The 15,118-nt window shown below is 38.7% G+C and overlaps 1 protein-coding gene and 1 long non-coding RNA gene across 7 annotated transcripts in view; one reads left to right on the forward strand and one right to left on the reverse strand.

Annotated features, from left to right (window-relative positions):
• LOC114091111 (uncharacterized) overlaps nucleotides 1–12,162 on the reverse strand; it is a 91,750-nt gene extending 79,588 nt beyond the window's left edge. The window contains exon 1 of the long non-coding RNA XR_003582457.2: nucleotides 12,075–12,162. This is a non-coding gene — a long non-coding RNA (uncharacterized lncRNA). The remainder of the gene's footprint in view (nucleotides 1–12,074) is intronic.
• Lclat1 (lysocardiolipin acyltransferase 1) overlaps nucleotides 1–14,907 on the forward strand; it is a 178,945-nt gene extending 164,038 nt beyond the window's left edge. For all 6 annotated transcript variants that reach the window (XM_071601457.1, XM_071601461.1, XM_027933481.2 and 3 more), the window contains one exon: nucleotides 11,033–14,907. In XM_071601457.1, the coding sequence (XP_071457558.1) occupies nucleotides 11,033–11,535 (503 nt within the window). In that variant the 3' untranslated portion in view covers nucleotides 11,536–14,907. The remainder of the gene's footprint in view (nucleotides 1–11,032) is intronic.
• The last annotated feature ends 211 nt before the right edge of the window (nucleotides 14,908–15,118 follow it).

Below are 15,118 nucleotides of genomic sequence, written 5' to 3' on the forward strand. Positions count from 1 at the left end.
TGTTAAAGTTTGGAAAATATTTAGAAGAGTCCTTTCTTGTCTAATACAGGAATAAAAGACCCAGAAAGTATGTTGTTACGTAAAGTGTTCCCGCCTCTGAGGAGTCATTAGACCCCTCAGAATGGGGCAGGGCTAGGTGGGGTGGGAGAGTTTTTCTGCCTTGAAGAGCATAGGGTAAGCTATAGCTATTCAAACCAGGAATTGTAAGTCTGTGAATAGTAACTACATACCTGTCTCATATTTTGATAGTTTAAAAAGACTTAAGAGTATTTGGGTTGGATTTTCTTTGGGTATAATGTTAGCATCTGTCTTTCAAATAAGAAAGGGAGGGAAGGAGGAAAAGAAGAAAAAGGCAGGAGAAGCTAACATTTTATCTACAAGTATCAAATGGTGCATGGTGGTGTAATTAGTAGGACTGCTCTGTTCTTTGAAATTTATCTTTTTGAACTTCATAAAACCCATTTTCTTTTTCATTTTTGTTCTCTCTGTCTTTTTTTTCCTTTAACTTCGAAAGACACCCCATAAGCTGTGTGAAGAATATAGCCTACTGTTCTTTTACCATCTTGGAAGAACCAGAGACTTTTGTCCTACAGTTGAGCTATACATAACTGGATTCTTTATCTTCCTTGTAGAAAAGAAATACGAGTTCCATCAGATTATCTCTTATCACAGTAGTGGCAGCCTTTGCACAATGAAGAACTGGATATACAAGAGGCCTACCTTTGATAATTCACTGTTTGAAGGTTGAAATAGTCCCTGTATTGATCCATATTCTTTACCACCACCACTTCCTTTTGTTTTATAGAGTCCTATATTGTAAAGTACAAGGAAAGGAGGAATGAATTCTGACTGTTTCTCTTAAGGAGTACAAAGTACATGAACTCCACTGCTGGTAGAATATTTAATTTAGTCATTTGAGGGAGGATAGTGTGAACAGATAGTTGTAGAGGAAAACCATGGGAAACAAAGTCTTCAAAATAGGCACAGTCCTGTCCACACATGTGTCTTGTGCGTTCCTTCCATTGACCAGAGGGTCTTTGTGGTTAAAAGCATCTTGTTTAGGAAGATCCTCAATCCTCATGCTTGAAACCAAGCATACCAAATGGGAATTCTGATTTCTGAGAGATAGAAAACAAGGTAACTTAATTCCTGGGTCATTTGAGGAGTCATGCAAGCCTAACAGAGTTTGGCAGCTGCCTTGACACCTAGTGTGGTTCCCAGTGCAGAAACCAAGGCCAAGGAAAGGACAAAACTCACCTGGGACGAGGACATTCACTGTCTTGATGCTAAAGGCAACAACCAGTTTGCCCCACCTCAGTAAATACTCCATCCTTAACCAAATTTACTCTTCCTCTCCAAAGAGGAAAGAATGAAATTCAGAGAACTCTCTCTGTTCATATGAAAATTCACATCCACTATAAAGATGGTAGGGTAGTAACGTTGGACTTTGGTTTGGGGCATATTTTTATACATTTAAACTATACTATTACTACCATGTATTTTCTAGATTTAAAAGTTTGTAATTTAGACATGGTGCAGTAGCTTAGATGGCCACCACAAAGTGGATGATAGGGCCTACCTTCTGATTTTGTAGACTAGTCAACTAAGTATTGCCCAGGAGTGGATAACACATAGAAAGAAATTTGCTTACACTCCTATAAAACTATAGCAAAACTCTGTTAATCAGAATATGTGCATGATGTACTTAAAAGATAAAAAATGATGTAGTGAAGATCAAAAGAAACTTGAAATTAAAAAGTCTTCATTGTACAGAATTGATTACTGAATGTAGTAGACTGCCTTTATCAACTGGCTGACAGGTACCTTCTTTTGTTTTTTTCTATCCCTGCAAGGGAAGCATTATTTCCATTTAGCAGATGGGGAGCCAGAGGCCCAGGGAGATTAACTTGCAGAAGATCACTGTCCTTGGGTATAAAACCAAGTCAGTCTGACTCTGTAACTCGTGGTCTTCATATATAGCTGTGAGAAAGTAGAGTAACCTCATAGAAGGCTTCAAGAGTCAGAACTGACTGCTAGTTGACATCTTGAGGAAGTGACTTAATTTCTCTGTGACTCCATTTCTTCTGCCTTAAGAAGCTGATATTTCTGATGTTCTTATGGTATTTAACTATGACTATGTGCCCTGATAAGCTCCACAAAGGCAGAGTCTTTTGTTCACCTGTGTACCCCAAATGTTTATAGCCGTGTCTGGCACATACATTCTCTATAGCATGTATTATCTATAGATATGCGTTGAATGAATAATGCCTGCATTATCATACATAGTGGGCACTCAGTAGAGAAATGTTCAAGTGCATCATTAGTCATCTTCAATCCTAACATCAGAGCATAAAGACTATAATAACATTCTCTCTCTGGTTTCATTTGTAAGACCAGAAGATTGGTAGATTATGTACGTACTGATCCTTCTAATCTTTTAATCTGTTATTGATTCATGTCCAGGGGTTTTGGCATCTAAACAAATTTGTTGAGCCCAACAGTGAGGTAGAGTATACTTTATTACTGTTCTCATTTTCACATTGAACTTTGTTTTCTCTCAATATCATTTTAGCACATCCTTTCTTGTAAAGAATGGTAACGATGATGAAAACAAAGCAAGCATATGAATCTTTGAAAGAACAGGCTATAAAGGTCCATATCATCAATAATATAATGTACAGATGGACAAGATAAAGTGGCATTCATTCTTATTAGGTCCTGGGAATTAGAATATTTTGGAAGTTGTCTCCTTGGCCCTTTCCCTTCATAGCACATTATGGTGTTTGTTTATTGCACCCATTTTTGCTTTGTAATTTATGTATGAAAATCCCTGGAATTGAGGAAAGATATTGCAATGAGCATAGCTGCTAGGTTGACCTGCCTCTGTAATTAGCGTTTGTGTGCTTTGTCCCTGTTGCACAACAGAAACAGTGTAGTTTGCGTATCCACTGAAAACAATGTACATTTCTACTGAAAATAGACTAAATTTAATACTTGACATAATTTTTATACGAACACAAATACTTAGAAGCAAATCTGTGGTGTTATATGTAGCATATTTGCACATTCATCATCTGCTATGGTTTGTGTATATGCAACATACAAATCTGTGCAAATCTGCCATATGTCGGTCCACATTCTCATTATCCTTTCAACTCCTATATTTATGGTCGATTTCTTTTTCTGTCTGCCATTTTCCTATTTATGCTCTTATTCTTTAATCAGATTCATAGGATGTAAGTGTTTCACTATTATTAAATTATTAACTTACCATTTGTTTATTCCATCACTATTTTTTAGTTTTATTAATTACTGCTTCTGTATCTTTAGTAATCATCTCTTACTATTTCCTTTGGCACATTTTTTTTCAGGGTGAAGTTTTTCCTCTTTAATGTAAAGCATGTAAAGTCATAAATTTTTCCTTTGAGTATGACCTTTACTGTATCTCTTGGCTTCTCTTTTTTATTCCTTTTTGGTTAATTTTCCTTTCAGTTTAATCTCTTATCCAAGGGTTAGCTAAAAGTTTTTAAAGGGGATAGTTTTATCATTATTTTTGTTTTTATAGAATTTTGATGTGAGAATTTGGATTATAAAATCTCAACTTTTACAAAATGTAATTAAATATGCTTGCTATCAGGTAATCAGCTTTTTTTTAATAAATAGAGATATGACATCTTGTAAAATATTTTGGGTAAACATATGGGTCCATATAAATCTGTTATCTCAAATGTATTAATACTCCCTCAATTCCTATATTGATTTATGGAAAAATACTGAAGCCTACATTATGTATAATTCAAAAGATTTTCATGCTGTCAGGTAACAGTAAGATGTAAAGACCACTTAAAGGAAATAGAAATCCTACTTCACAATAGAATGCCATTTCTGTTTTAAATTGGAGTTGATGTTTAATTCCTACTGCTGATAGACCACTGTATCAGTCAGGACACTTAACAGCGGAAAACCTGTGTCCAACCAGACTGAAGGTAAGGAAATCAAGTGCTGCCTACACAACTAGAAGTTCAGCAGTAGGGTGCTGGGTTAGATTTTGGTACTCAACCATCTCAGCAAGCACCAGGTCACCTCTACCTCTCCATTCTGACCTCAGTGGTTTCAGCTTCATTCTGTGAATGTTGTTCTTGTGGCTTTTTCTTGTAAGGTAATTTTTCCAGAAGCCCCAGGAAGCCCACCCCCATCCCTTTACATTTCATTGTGCTGAATTGAACCTCTTCCTGAATCAGTAAAGGGAATGGCATTGCCATATGAAGTAAGGCCTGTTCCCAAAAGGTTTTGCTTTTGCTTCTTGGAAGAGGAGTGGACTGGATGACAGAGTAAACCATAGCAAGCCCTCAACAGACATGGTATCTCTCCCTAAGGAGCTGAAGTGCTGTGCTGCTATTATTTATAAGGTGTCCTTGAAGTACCAAGATGTTGTCTGGTCCCTGAGAGCTCATTGTTTTATAAAATACTTGCTGCAAAGCTTAGTGTAGTAGCAGAATTATTTTTACTTGTATTTTTAATGCATTTTGTGTATAAAAATATTCTATTCAAATTTCAGGTTGAAGAGTCTTGAAATTAACTCTGACTGAGCCTAGATTTCATATAGTTTTAAATTTTCAAAATTATCAGTGAAAAAAGGGCATGGTAGATGAATACTGTTGATAATTGGACACTTAGAGTTGTGTTATGTTTAGAAGAATTCCAAGGACTGTGATTTAAATTTGACATTGTTTATTTTCAAACTCTGGTCTCAGTAAGTGCATGCTTTTGCCCACATCCTATGTTTGATGATCTCTGAAGGTACCTGTGTTGTCAAATTGTGAAGCATATCAAATGCTCTAATTCTATCAGTGACCCTAGAGCACAGGGATCACCAGCTTCTATTCTAAATGCTACAGGAGGTTTTAAAGTCTAAGCTTATCTTAAAATGTCTAAGGAATTAGGTAGTAGGCTTTGGAATATATACCAGAAGATAAATTAAGGTTAATCCCTAGTGCCAGGGTCAGTCCTGTAAACAGCTTTACTTCTATACTTTGACCAATTGTCAGAAAGAAAAAAAAAATGTATGCATGCAATGGAGTTGGTATTTCTCCCAAAGGATAAGGGAATGTAGAGAAAGAAGGTAAGGGTACCAACTAACCCTAATGATTCACTCCAGGTGCAAAAGGTGGATATCCATCCAGAGGAGTGTGACAGTACAGCAAAAAGAAGAATCTGTGCACACATGTTCTGGGTGCCTGCTCTTCTCTAAGCACTTTACAGAACTTACCAGTTGTTCTTTACAAGCCCACAAAGTGAGGGTAGGTCTGGGGTCTGCATTTAGATAGGCTTACAGTGAACATGAAAGGTCACAGAGCTGACAAGAGTAGGACAGGGATCTGCCAACTCCACCCCTTATCCCATAAGTATTCAGCTTATGCTGAAGGAAAAATCGATCCTATTTCAAGTAGGAAACGATAGTATATTCTCGAAGAAAAGGGTACTGTTTGAGCCTTAATACCAATTGATTTTAAGTGGTTCCCGCACACCCTTTCATTTTGAGGCTGAAAGGTGTCTCATTTGTTGGTATTTTTAGTCTAAATCTGTCGGAATCATTCCATTCCAGACTGTTCTGCCAAGTGTAGTGACTAGTACCGATTAGTCGTGCTTTGTTATTAGCCACATACAATTGCATGTCAGTGACAGAGTGGCACAGCACATAATTGCTTAGTTACTAGATCCAACTTCTGTCTTCCTGGAGTAATTTTTTTTTTTTTTTTTTAATCTGAAAAGCAATGTACAAAATCAGCAGCCCTTGGCGTTTTATTTTAACACAAATGCATGTTGGGTGGCAAGCTGCTTTATCTAAAAATTACAATATATGTATTTAAATTTATGGACCTAGAACTGGTTAATAGGAAATAGACTTACATTTTAAATTTTTTAGAAGCAGATGTTAAAGTGAAATCTAAATTATGTTTTTGTATATGCTACATGTATTTGATTATGAAGTGAGGAAAGAAAAGTAAATATTAAGTTGTTACCAGTTCTGTTAAAGATCACTGGGTTAAAAAAGATATTTCCATTTGTATTATTCTGTCATTGAGCTGAATACTTGGAACTGATGCTTTAGCAGGCAAATCAAGATTTCTTCATTCTAGAATGCATTTAGACTCTTCAAAAGTCTCTTATGTGTCTTTTACTTTAAATATGGACATGTGTGGGAATTTGCTCACTGCCACTCCAGTGAGCTTTTCATATCTGGTAGGGATCTTCTAACAGTCATGGGCTCAACTTGATGATGGAGACACTCCCTTCTGGATATTAGTAAAAGTCAGTCATAGCTTTAAACTTCCATTGGTTACTTAAACATGAGTAAGGTATTCAAACTTCCCTCGATCTCATTCTGGGATTGAAATTAAGATTTGCAATATAAAGCAAGAGCTTTGTTTTTCCAGGGATGAAAAGAAACAACCATGGTTCCAAGTGAGTGTGGCTATTCTAATTGAATGCTGGCTTAAAAAATAATAGTGATATATGAAACTTGCCAGTACATACAGCATCCGAAATAGAACAGGTCCATTTCCTAAGCCCCGTGCTGGTAGATATCAAGAGCATCTAGACACATCATTTATATTGTCCGACAAGCAGTAGGATATTTTAAATGGCTGTTATTGATGGCAGCCATCTTAATTTGCATATTTTAAGTCTAATGTTTTTTCCTTCCAAAAGATATAAAAGCAGTATAAATCCTTTGTAAGTGTAGGAATTTATTTTCTTAATACATAATATATTAGCCCTATTATAAACTAATCAACTAAACAGACACATCTCAACTTTTGACATTCAGTTTCATTACTGTTACTTAGATATGCCATCCTTTACCTGTTCCCTTTAGGAGGAAACTCGCTTGTGTGGTGGGACTGGCTCTGCTGGGCTAGGGGCCAGGGGCCAGAAAGTATGGTTACAGAGGATGATATGGAGTACACTCTCCTGCCTGCAGAGGATTGGGCCCTAACCTTCAGTGCCCAGTAGCTGTGGCTTTGTGCTGTCTGAAGTTTAATAATTATAAATAATTCCTTCCACGAGTAAAAGCCTTTCTCCGTTTCCTTCTCTTTTTCTTGGAAGTTAACACATTTCTAAGTTTCTATGATGCTTAAGGGAGGCTTAAGCTACAGCACAGCACAGGAAAATGAGTGTTAAGGTACAGCTGCTTTCTCCCCACCCAGCTTCCCCCTTCACTTTGTTGGCTTTTGTGTGGCTGACGTTATAATGTCGTGCACTTTGCTTATCATATAAGTATTTTAATTATGTTGAGTTACAATGTAACTCCAAATTTCTAAATTTTAAAAGAAACTTTTGGAATATTGCCCTTTTATAAGGTGAATGCCCTGTATCAAGTTCTTGTAACTCCTTCAGAACCAAGAATTCATAGAACCCAAATTGGGGGGGGGGGGGGGGAAACCTGTGGAGCAAGACAGTCTCATTAACTGACTGCTTCTATAGTTGCTAACACCAAGAGCTTGCTGCATGCCGACTACTGTGTAAGGGGTTCACTCTACACTGGCCCTCAAATTGTCTTAGTAATCCAGTGTAGAAAGCATAATGATCTCTCATATTTTCAGATAAAAAGTTAGTAGATCAGATACACATTTTTGGAGCCTTGTTAGTGCTGGAGACACAGAGGACATGGCTCTTGCTTTAAGACCACAGTGACAAGTGAGTGTGGAGTAAGCTTGTTAGCTCATGTGCTGTCTCACAGAGGGCAACGCCACCCTAGGCCTTATCACTTGAAGAAAGCTCTTAGAACTTTTCGTATTTGAGCTGGATATTGCAAGAAGTTAAGATCATATATTTCAGGGGGAAAAGCAGTATGTTTGAAGCAGAGGGATTTCTTTTCTTTTTTTCCCCTACCTTCAGTTTTACAAAACAGTACTTTGAACATTTAGCCTGAGTGGAAAGGTTAAATCAGGAGATTCATAATTGGTATCTTTGGGGCCCAGGAAAACAGTGATGTAGACAATGATACAGAGAGAGGGGACTTGAATGTAGCTTTTCCCTTAGACACCAGGCAGGTCACAGTGGATACAGCCCAGCCTGTTAGCCTGATGGTCCAGTGATAGCAATGGCTGGCCTTCACCAAGTGTTAACTGTGCACCAGATCCTGCCATGCATGCTTACATACATTATTTCATCTAACCCTCACAACCACCCAGTGAGGTGTTTTCTAGATGAAAGAACTAAGTAAGCCACAGAGATTAGGTGACTCAGTCAAGAGGCCCCAGACCTCCATACTGTTCACTGAGCATTCCTCACTAAGGATAGTCCCTGTTGGTGGTATTCTCAGGATCTAAAAACTTGCTACTTGTGAACATTATAACCCCATAGACATGCAAGGGACAACACCCCACACACACCATGTAGGTTTTCAAGAGGAAAGAAGAGAATATGGAGCTGTTTAGTTTTTACTAAAACTAGCAAGAAACTTGCCTTACCATTTTGATACCAGTTTTTAGTTGTATATGACTCTATTTTATCCTTAAGCATTAAGAACTGTCTGTAGGAGATAGACTGGGACATATAAACTATTTTAAGAGTAGATTGAAACCTATTCCAATTCTAAGATTAAATGTGAGAGTGGTGTAGAGTGACTGAATGGAAGATAGAAGGGACTACATGGGAAAAGCAGACCAGTTAAGGCTGAGCAACAGTGTTGATCTTGACCAGTGTCCCTGATGGAGGAGAAGGGTCTGGCAGATGGTGGAAGCTGAAATACTAGTTGCAGGAAAGTTTTAAAGGTAAATAAAATGTGAATATAACTCTGAATGTGGCCAATTGGTATGACAAGTGACTTTTTTTTCAGTTTTTTTTTTTGTTGTTGTTGTTATCATAGAAAGTATAATAGTGATTAAGGCTAAATAGACCAAAGATTGCTTGATTTTTCAATGTAGGTGAATTAACAGTTACCATTCCAGGGGATATATCATGCTCAGAGCATCAGAAGAAGAGCAGGTCTGCTTTTTCTAGATGTTTGTCAGACAATCCACCATAACAGGTAAGTTCCCAGAGTAGCATAGTGGGCCTGTGGGCAAACCAGCCTTTTCTCAAATGGTGAATACATTTCCTTTTGACAGCCCTGTTACAAAGCTTTACCTTGTGGCTTCCAGCCTCTGGCCCACTCCTCTGCATCTGGCCTGGTCTTTCTTTAGATACAGTACTGCTAAAGCTTTCTCTATGAGCCTCCATCTGTACCCCTTAGACCCCGTGTCAACAGCGTGCAGCTTTCCTAAGGGACTGCCCCTCCAGTTCTGAATCTAAGCCTTGTTGATGGAGACATTTTCATTTTTTATAACCCAGCTCTTATTAAGTGATGATTATTTTATAAGTCTGTTAGGAAACCAGATTGAAACCAGGTCCTAAAGTATTCACAACGTAATGGGGACTGACAAACATTTATAGAAGACTTGAAGAACCGTTTTTAAAAAGCGAGTCCAACCCAGTGGGTTTAATATGGAATGAAGTGAGGGGGTTACTTCATTTCTTGTTATTATTGCCATTGAGGGTAAATTTAAATAGAGTGAAATTACACAACTTAAATGTCCAGTTTGGTGATCCTGACAAATGTAAGCACCGTGTAATCCCCAGAGTCCTTGTCACCCCTAAAACTTCCTTATGCTCCTTCCAGGCACTTCCTATAGGCAACTGCTATTCTGATTTCTGTCCCCACAAGTTGGTATTGTTTGTACTCTCTGGTCTGGTAAGGAATCCAAGTCTCATCAAAGGTCTCCAGCTGACAACAGAATAAGGAGGACAGCAATTTTCAGAGACTTTGCACCAACATGCCCTGTATCCTTGGGCAAAACACTTAATCTTTTCTGAGCCTCGAGTACAGCGTATTATTAAATGTCTTTGTGGCCCCTTTAGATCCAACCCTGCTCCGACACTTCTAGTCTCAAGCCCCACCGTCTGCACAGTACCCTGAAACAAAAACAAGTGTGTTCACTCCTCCCTGCTTCCCCTCCTTATCCAGCCACATCGAGTTCCAGCTGTATCATATCAGTTGTTCCTTGTAATGTTTTTGGATGTGTCTCTTCTTTGGTCACTGTCTCCTCTTCATTCTGGCCTTCTGAATTGTTAACAGCTGTCAAATTACTATCTTTACTCTCTTGCCCCTGGTCTCTCCATACAGTGTTGTCATTGCCCCAAAAACAATTCTTCTCTGTTTAGAACCTTCCAAGACCCTCCACCTTTCAAGATGCTTCTCCACCACCTGGAGTGTTCAAATTCTAAAGTATGATAACCCGAGGGCTTGCGCCACCTGCCTCCAGCCCACTTTCAGTGCCCTGTTTCCTACCGTGCTCTCTGACCCTGCTCTGCCTTCCAGGTCCCCCTTCTTCCCAATGGGGTTGGTCAAGGCTTAATGCAGCCGTCTCCCTTTGTATTTTGAGGACATCTTGAGGGAGATGAGGCTGCTGTTCACATTTTCTCATCTCCAGCATCTGCAAGTTAAATTGCTAAGGAAGATGGAATCTCTGGTCAGGGTCTTACTTGGAGTTCAACTTGATGTATTTTTAAAACTTAAAAAATCACATAGAAGTTTTCATATATTTCTGACCACTTATTCAAGTCTGATTCTGAACTTTTCTTTGCAGTAGCTTTCATGGTAAAGGTGAGAAAATTTGTATTTATGTGGAGAGGATATTAAGGGGTACTGAAATAGTGAATCCTATGGGTAAAGGGGCTAATCTGTACTCTTCAATTCCCATCTCAAATCCTACCTGATGTGCTTGTCCATTTAATTCTAATGGCAGATTACCATTTCTGGGAATGAAGATAATTTATAAAGGTCTTTGTGATAATTAGCAAACAGGGGAGAAAAAGGCTAAAAATAACTATTAAATATTGAATCAAGTATTATATTTATAGCCCCTGTTGTTCACCATGGTTCACTCTGTCCTGGTTTTCCAGTGTTTCGTTTCTTCATTGTGAGTCAGCATTATACACCAATTGATCACTGCTAAAACAAAGATATTTTTATCTTTTCCAAACCTAGGTAAGAACCTCGATGCTGTCCATGACATTACTGTGGCATATCCCCACAACATTCCTCAAACAGAGAAGCACCTCCTCCATGGCAACTTCCCCAAGGAAATCCACTTCCATGTCCATCGACATCCAGTAGACACCCTCCCCATGTCCAGGGAGGACCTGCAGCTCTGGTGCCACAAGCGGTGGGAGGAGAAGGAAGAGAGGCTGCGTTCCTTCTACCAGGGGGAGAAGACTTTCAGTTCGACTGAACAGCATGTAATTCCACCTTGCAAGTCTGAGCTCAGGGTCCTTGTGGTCAAGTTGCTCTCTATACTGTACTGGACCCTTTTCAGCCCTGCAATGTGCCTGCTCATATATTTGTACAGCCCTGTTCGGTGGTATTTTATAGTCACCATTGTAATCTTTGTGCTGCAAGAGAGAATATTTGGCGGACTAGAAATCATTGAACTTGCATGTTACCGTCTTTTTCACAAGCAGGCACATTTAAACTTAAAGAAAAATGAATAAGATGGTCAGGCTCACAATGTAAAAACCTAAAGGGATATTTTGGAAATGTTCTAAGCCTTTGTAAACTGAGATGCATTTTGCATGATTGTCAGATATTTCTTACTATCATCATTATTTGTTAAAAGATATTTTGCACTTAATTTTGTGGGGAAAATATTGCTACAATTTTTTTTTAATCTCTGAATGTAATCTTGATGCTGCGAATGTAGCAGGGATCGATTGCTGTGACATAACTTGGGCCATAATTTTATTAAACAATCATCAGGCTATTGATAGACAAGGTATATACAAGTTCTCTGAAAGCCCCAATCTTCTAACCCAACAGACTCACCAGACCAGAAGCAGGTGTGGAACTCATGAGTAGTGTGGCCTGACAGGCACTGGTACTTGACTGCCCAGCTCACCCCCGGAGGTGAGCACTCTTCCTCCATGCAGCCACGCACGTGGTGCCCGGGCTTGCTCCCTGGGCCCCATCTGCATCCTTTGTATGCCAATCAAACCCATCCCATCCCATCCTCCTTTAAGATCAGAAAACATACCTCCCTTATCCTCAAACTGATCAACATAGGAATCTTCTCATTCCACATAGTATCTTGGGCTAACCAAGCGATCAAAAGACCACCTGTGCCCTTTCCTCACATGGAAAAATCACACCTGCACATGACTCAGGGAGCAACCACAGACTCTCCACTTGGAAACCTTAGTTTGAATTTTAAAAGCTAGGAATTAGCTCCAGTTCTTCACTCATCCTCAATCTTGCATGCTCAGTGCTGGTTTCCTTACAACTTGGCAGGTGTAGCTTTTTCTGTTAAAAGGGGTAGGCATTCAGCCACATGCTGTCTTAGAGGCATGCTGAGAGGAACATCCTGTTATTGTAGACAGAAACTTTCTTGTGAAATATTTTTTAAAACCTACCAAAAAAGGGAGGTTATTGTTTTCTACGAGTGCATGGGTATCTAGCTTCTGCCATTAAAACAACCACAAAAATACAGACATGGCAGTAATGGTTTATCCTAAATTATTCAAGCCTGGTAGCTTTGATAGATTTTACACAAGGATAACACAAATGAATCCTTTTCAATGATAGCAGGGAAACCTCTCTCTTTTTAGTCCCAGGCTTTCTCTTTCAATAGTAATATTTAAACCCACTTTTGATCAACTGTTTGTCTAAATACTTCTGTCACTTGGAGTCAGAAGAAAATCTAGTGAACCAAAAGCACTGTCTCCTTCTGAGGCAAAAGGAGCATGTCATCATAGGTTCCATCCCATTGGAGCTCTGCCCTCCTGTTTTTTTTTTTTTTTTTTGGCCAGGTAATAGGGATAATGGTCGAGCTGCAAAAATATGAGCCTATTAAAAGTCTTTAGCTGTTGGCCAGTCTGTGAGCTCTACTGCTCAGTGAGCCAGCTTCCAGAGCTACTTATTGCTTTATGTACTCTTGGGGCATGAATGCCTTCTCTTTAGTGACATCTCATTTTTGCTTGACAGTGACTTCTACCCAGCAGTTCAGTCATCCATTGCCATGAAAGGTAAGCACATCATGAGCTCAACTTACTGAACAGATTCTATGAGAAAGCACTGGTTGGGGCAGAACACTGTGGACATATTGTATTTATTGAGACAGTATTAACTAGTGCCCACTGAAACCACCAACCCACACTTAACTGTTTCTTCAAAGCTGCAATTGACATATTCCAGCCCAGCCATTTACCTTTGTGGGGTTTAAGGGGTTTTTTAAAAACAAAAAACAACTTTTTTTCCTTTCCTTAATGAGAGAAGTTCCTCCAAGAATTTTTGGGTCATATTTATATACAGAAATAGTTTAATAATCAGGATTGCATTTGTCCTGGGGTAAAAATGATAAGCTATGCTATCTACCCCAGGTGAAAACATAGCCCCCTCACCTGCCTTTCCTGCACATTTATTGGTCAAGTTACAACTACCATGTAAATGTGTTTAAGATAAAATACAAAATTGATTTTACCTGCTCATAATTCATAATTACAAAGCACTAAAATCTGTAAAATCCACACTGTACTTGCTTTAAGATTTAGAAATAACTCCAAAAAATTAGTCTTCTATTTTATGACAGGAAGGTCTTTTTTCATTGTAATAATTCATGTTGATCTACACATTGTTAACTGTGTTTAAAGCCTGAGTCTTTTTTAATTTAAAAAAAATTAAAGAACTATAGTCAATGATTTGGAGCTTAGAACTGTTTAAAGTTGATACTGAAACACCACGTGCATCATCGCAGCTCCAGTCATTGTGACAGTCCCGGGGAGTTTTTTCTGCCGCGCTTCCCACCATCACCATGGGCTCCGCTCGGAGCAGCTGCAAGTCTTGCCCTGCAAACGAGTTCTACTCACTGTTCTCTCAGTCCTTTGAAGGTGACTTTGAAATGTTCACAATGTATTTGTCCAATTGCCAAATTTACCATTCTAAAAGGTTCTAAGGATAGCAAGTATGATCTATTTACAATATGAACCACTGTGCTTAAAATATAAGGGGTATCGACTGGGTAACAAGTTCTTACACCACATATGTTTTATGAAACAAGCCAAAGTACTTGCTTCAAAAATTTAGAGAATATAGTGAAAAACTTAAAAAATAAATGTTAAAAGAGCCCATCATTTTAGACTCCAATAATCCTTCCTTATGCCATCAAAATGCATGTTAGAAAAAAAATAACAGCTTTCATGTAATGTCATTTTGAAATGAATTACTGCAATAGCACCATGTCAAGAACGGGATATTGGTGGCCAAGACCACATCTTGAGACAGGCATGTTCTGTTTCCCCTGGACTTCATGCTCTGGCCCCAATAATGACACCCCTGTGCACTCTTACAGTAAGGACTAATGGAGGAGCCTGTTGGTGTTAAATTGTTTACATTTTTTTTATATAAATAATGTGCTTTCAGTGCCTTAGTTTGGGTTTCATTCTTTTTTTTTATTCCAAGAATTCTGCAATGCATTTCTTAGGTAAAGCCTCTTCCAGTGGGAGGTAAAGGTCTGTAAGTACCAGTCACTGAGTGTAACACCACTTAGTCACATGTGGGGAAGAGCACTCGGTGCTGAGGCATGGTGGCCCTACAGTAGTTATCATGCTGTAGAAGATGAAAGTGGTTCTGCCACATGATGAGCTTTGGTTGAGGTCTGGCCCTAAAGTTGTCTTGTCCCTCCCTAAAATTTTTATTTCAGAAGAGAATCTTGGTTTTAGTAATTCATTTTTTAAAAATATCCTTATGTGAAAAACACCAAGTTTTAAAAATAACTCACAGAATGGCCTTAGTTTTTAATGTCTACTGGTGTGTTTTGTGAGTCGTGTTATCTGTGATCCACATCCAGAATAAAGTGGTGTACGTGAAATAGAGTTTACATGTGTGTTCTGCCTCCATTTCCTCAGGCATAACAGAAACGACAGGTTCTGGTGCCACTTTGTCTCCCTGTGCTGTTAAGCCTTTCCAAGGGTAGCGTTCAGGAAGAACTGGTAGCTCAGGATTCTTTGGATTCTCATTTGGCAGGTATTAAGAAAAAGTGGCCTAAGCTAAAAAAGAGTATAGTGGTTCTCCTCAGGACAATTT

This window comes from Marmota flaviventris, chromosome 14 (assembly GCF_047511675.1).
Source record: "Marmota flaviventris isolate mMarFla1 chromosome 14, mMarFla1.hap1, whole genome shotgun sequence".
NCBI classification, from domain to species: Eukaryota; Metazoa; Chordata; class Mammalia; order Rodentia; family Sciuridae; genus Marmota; species Marmota flaviventris.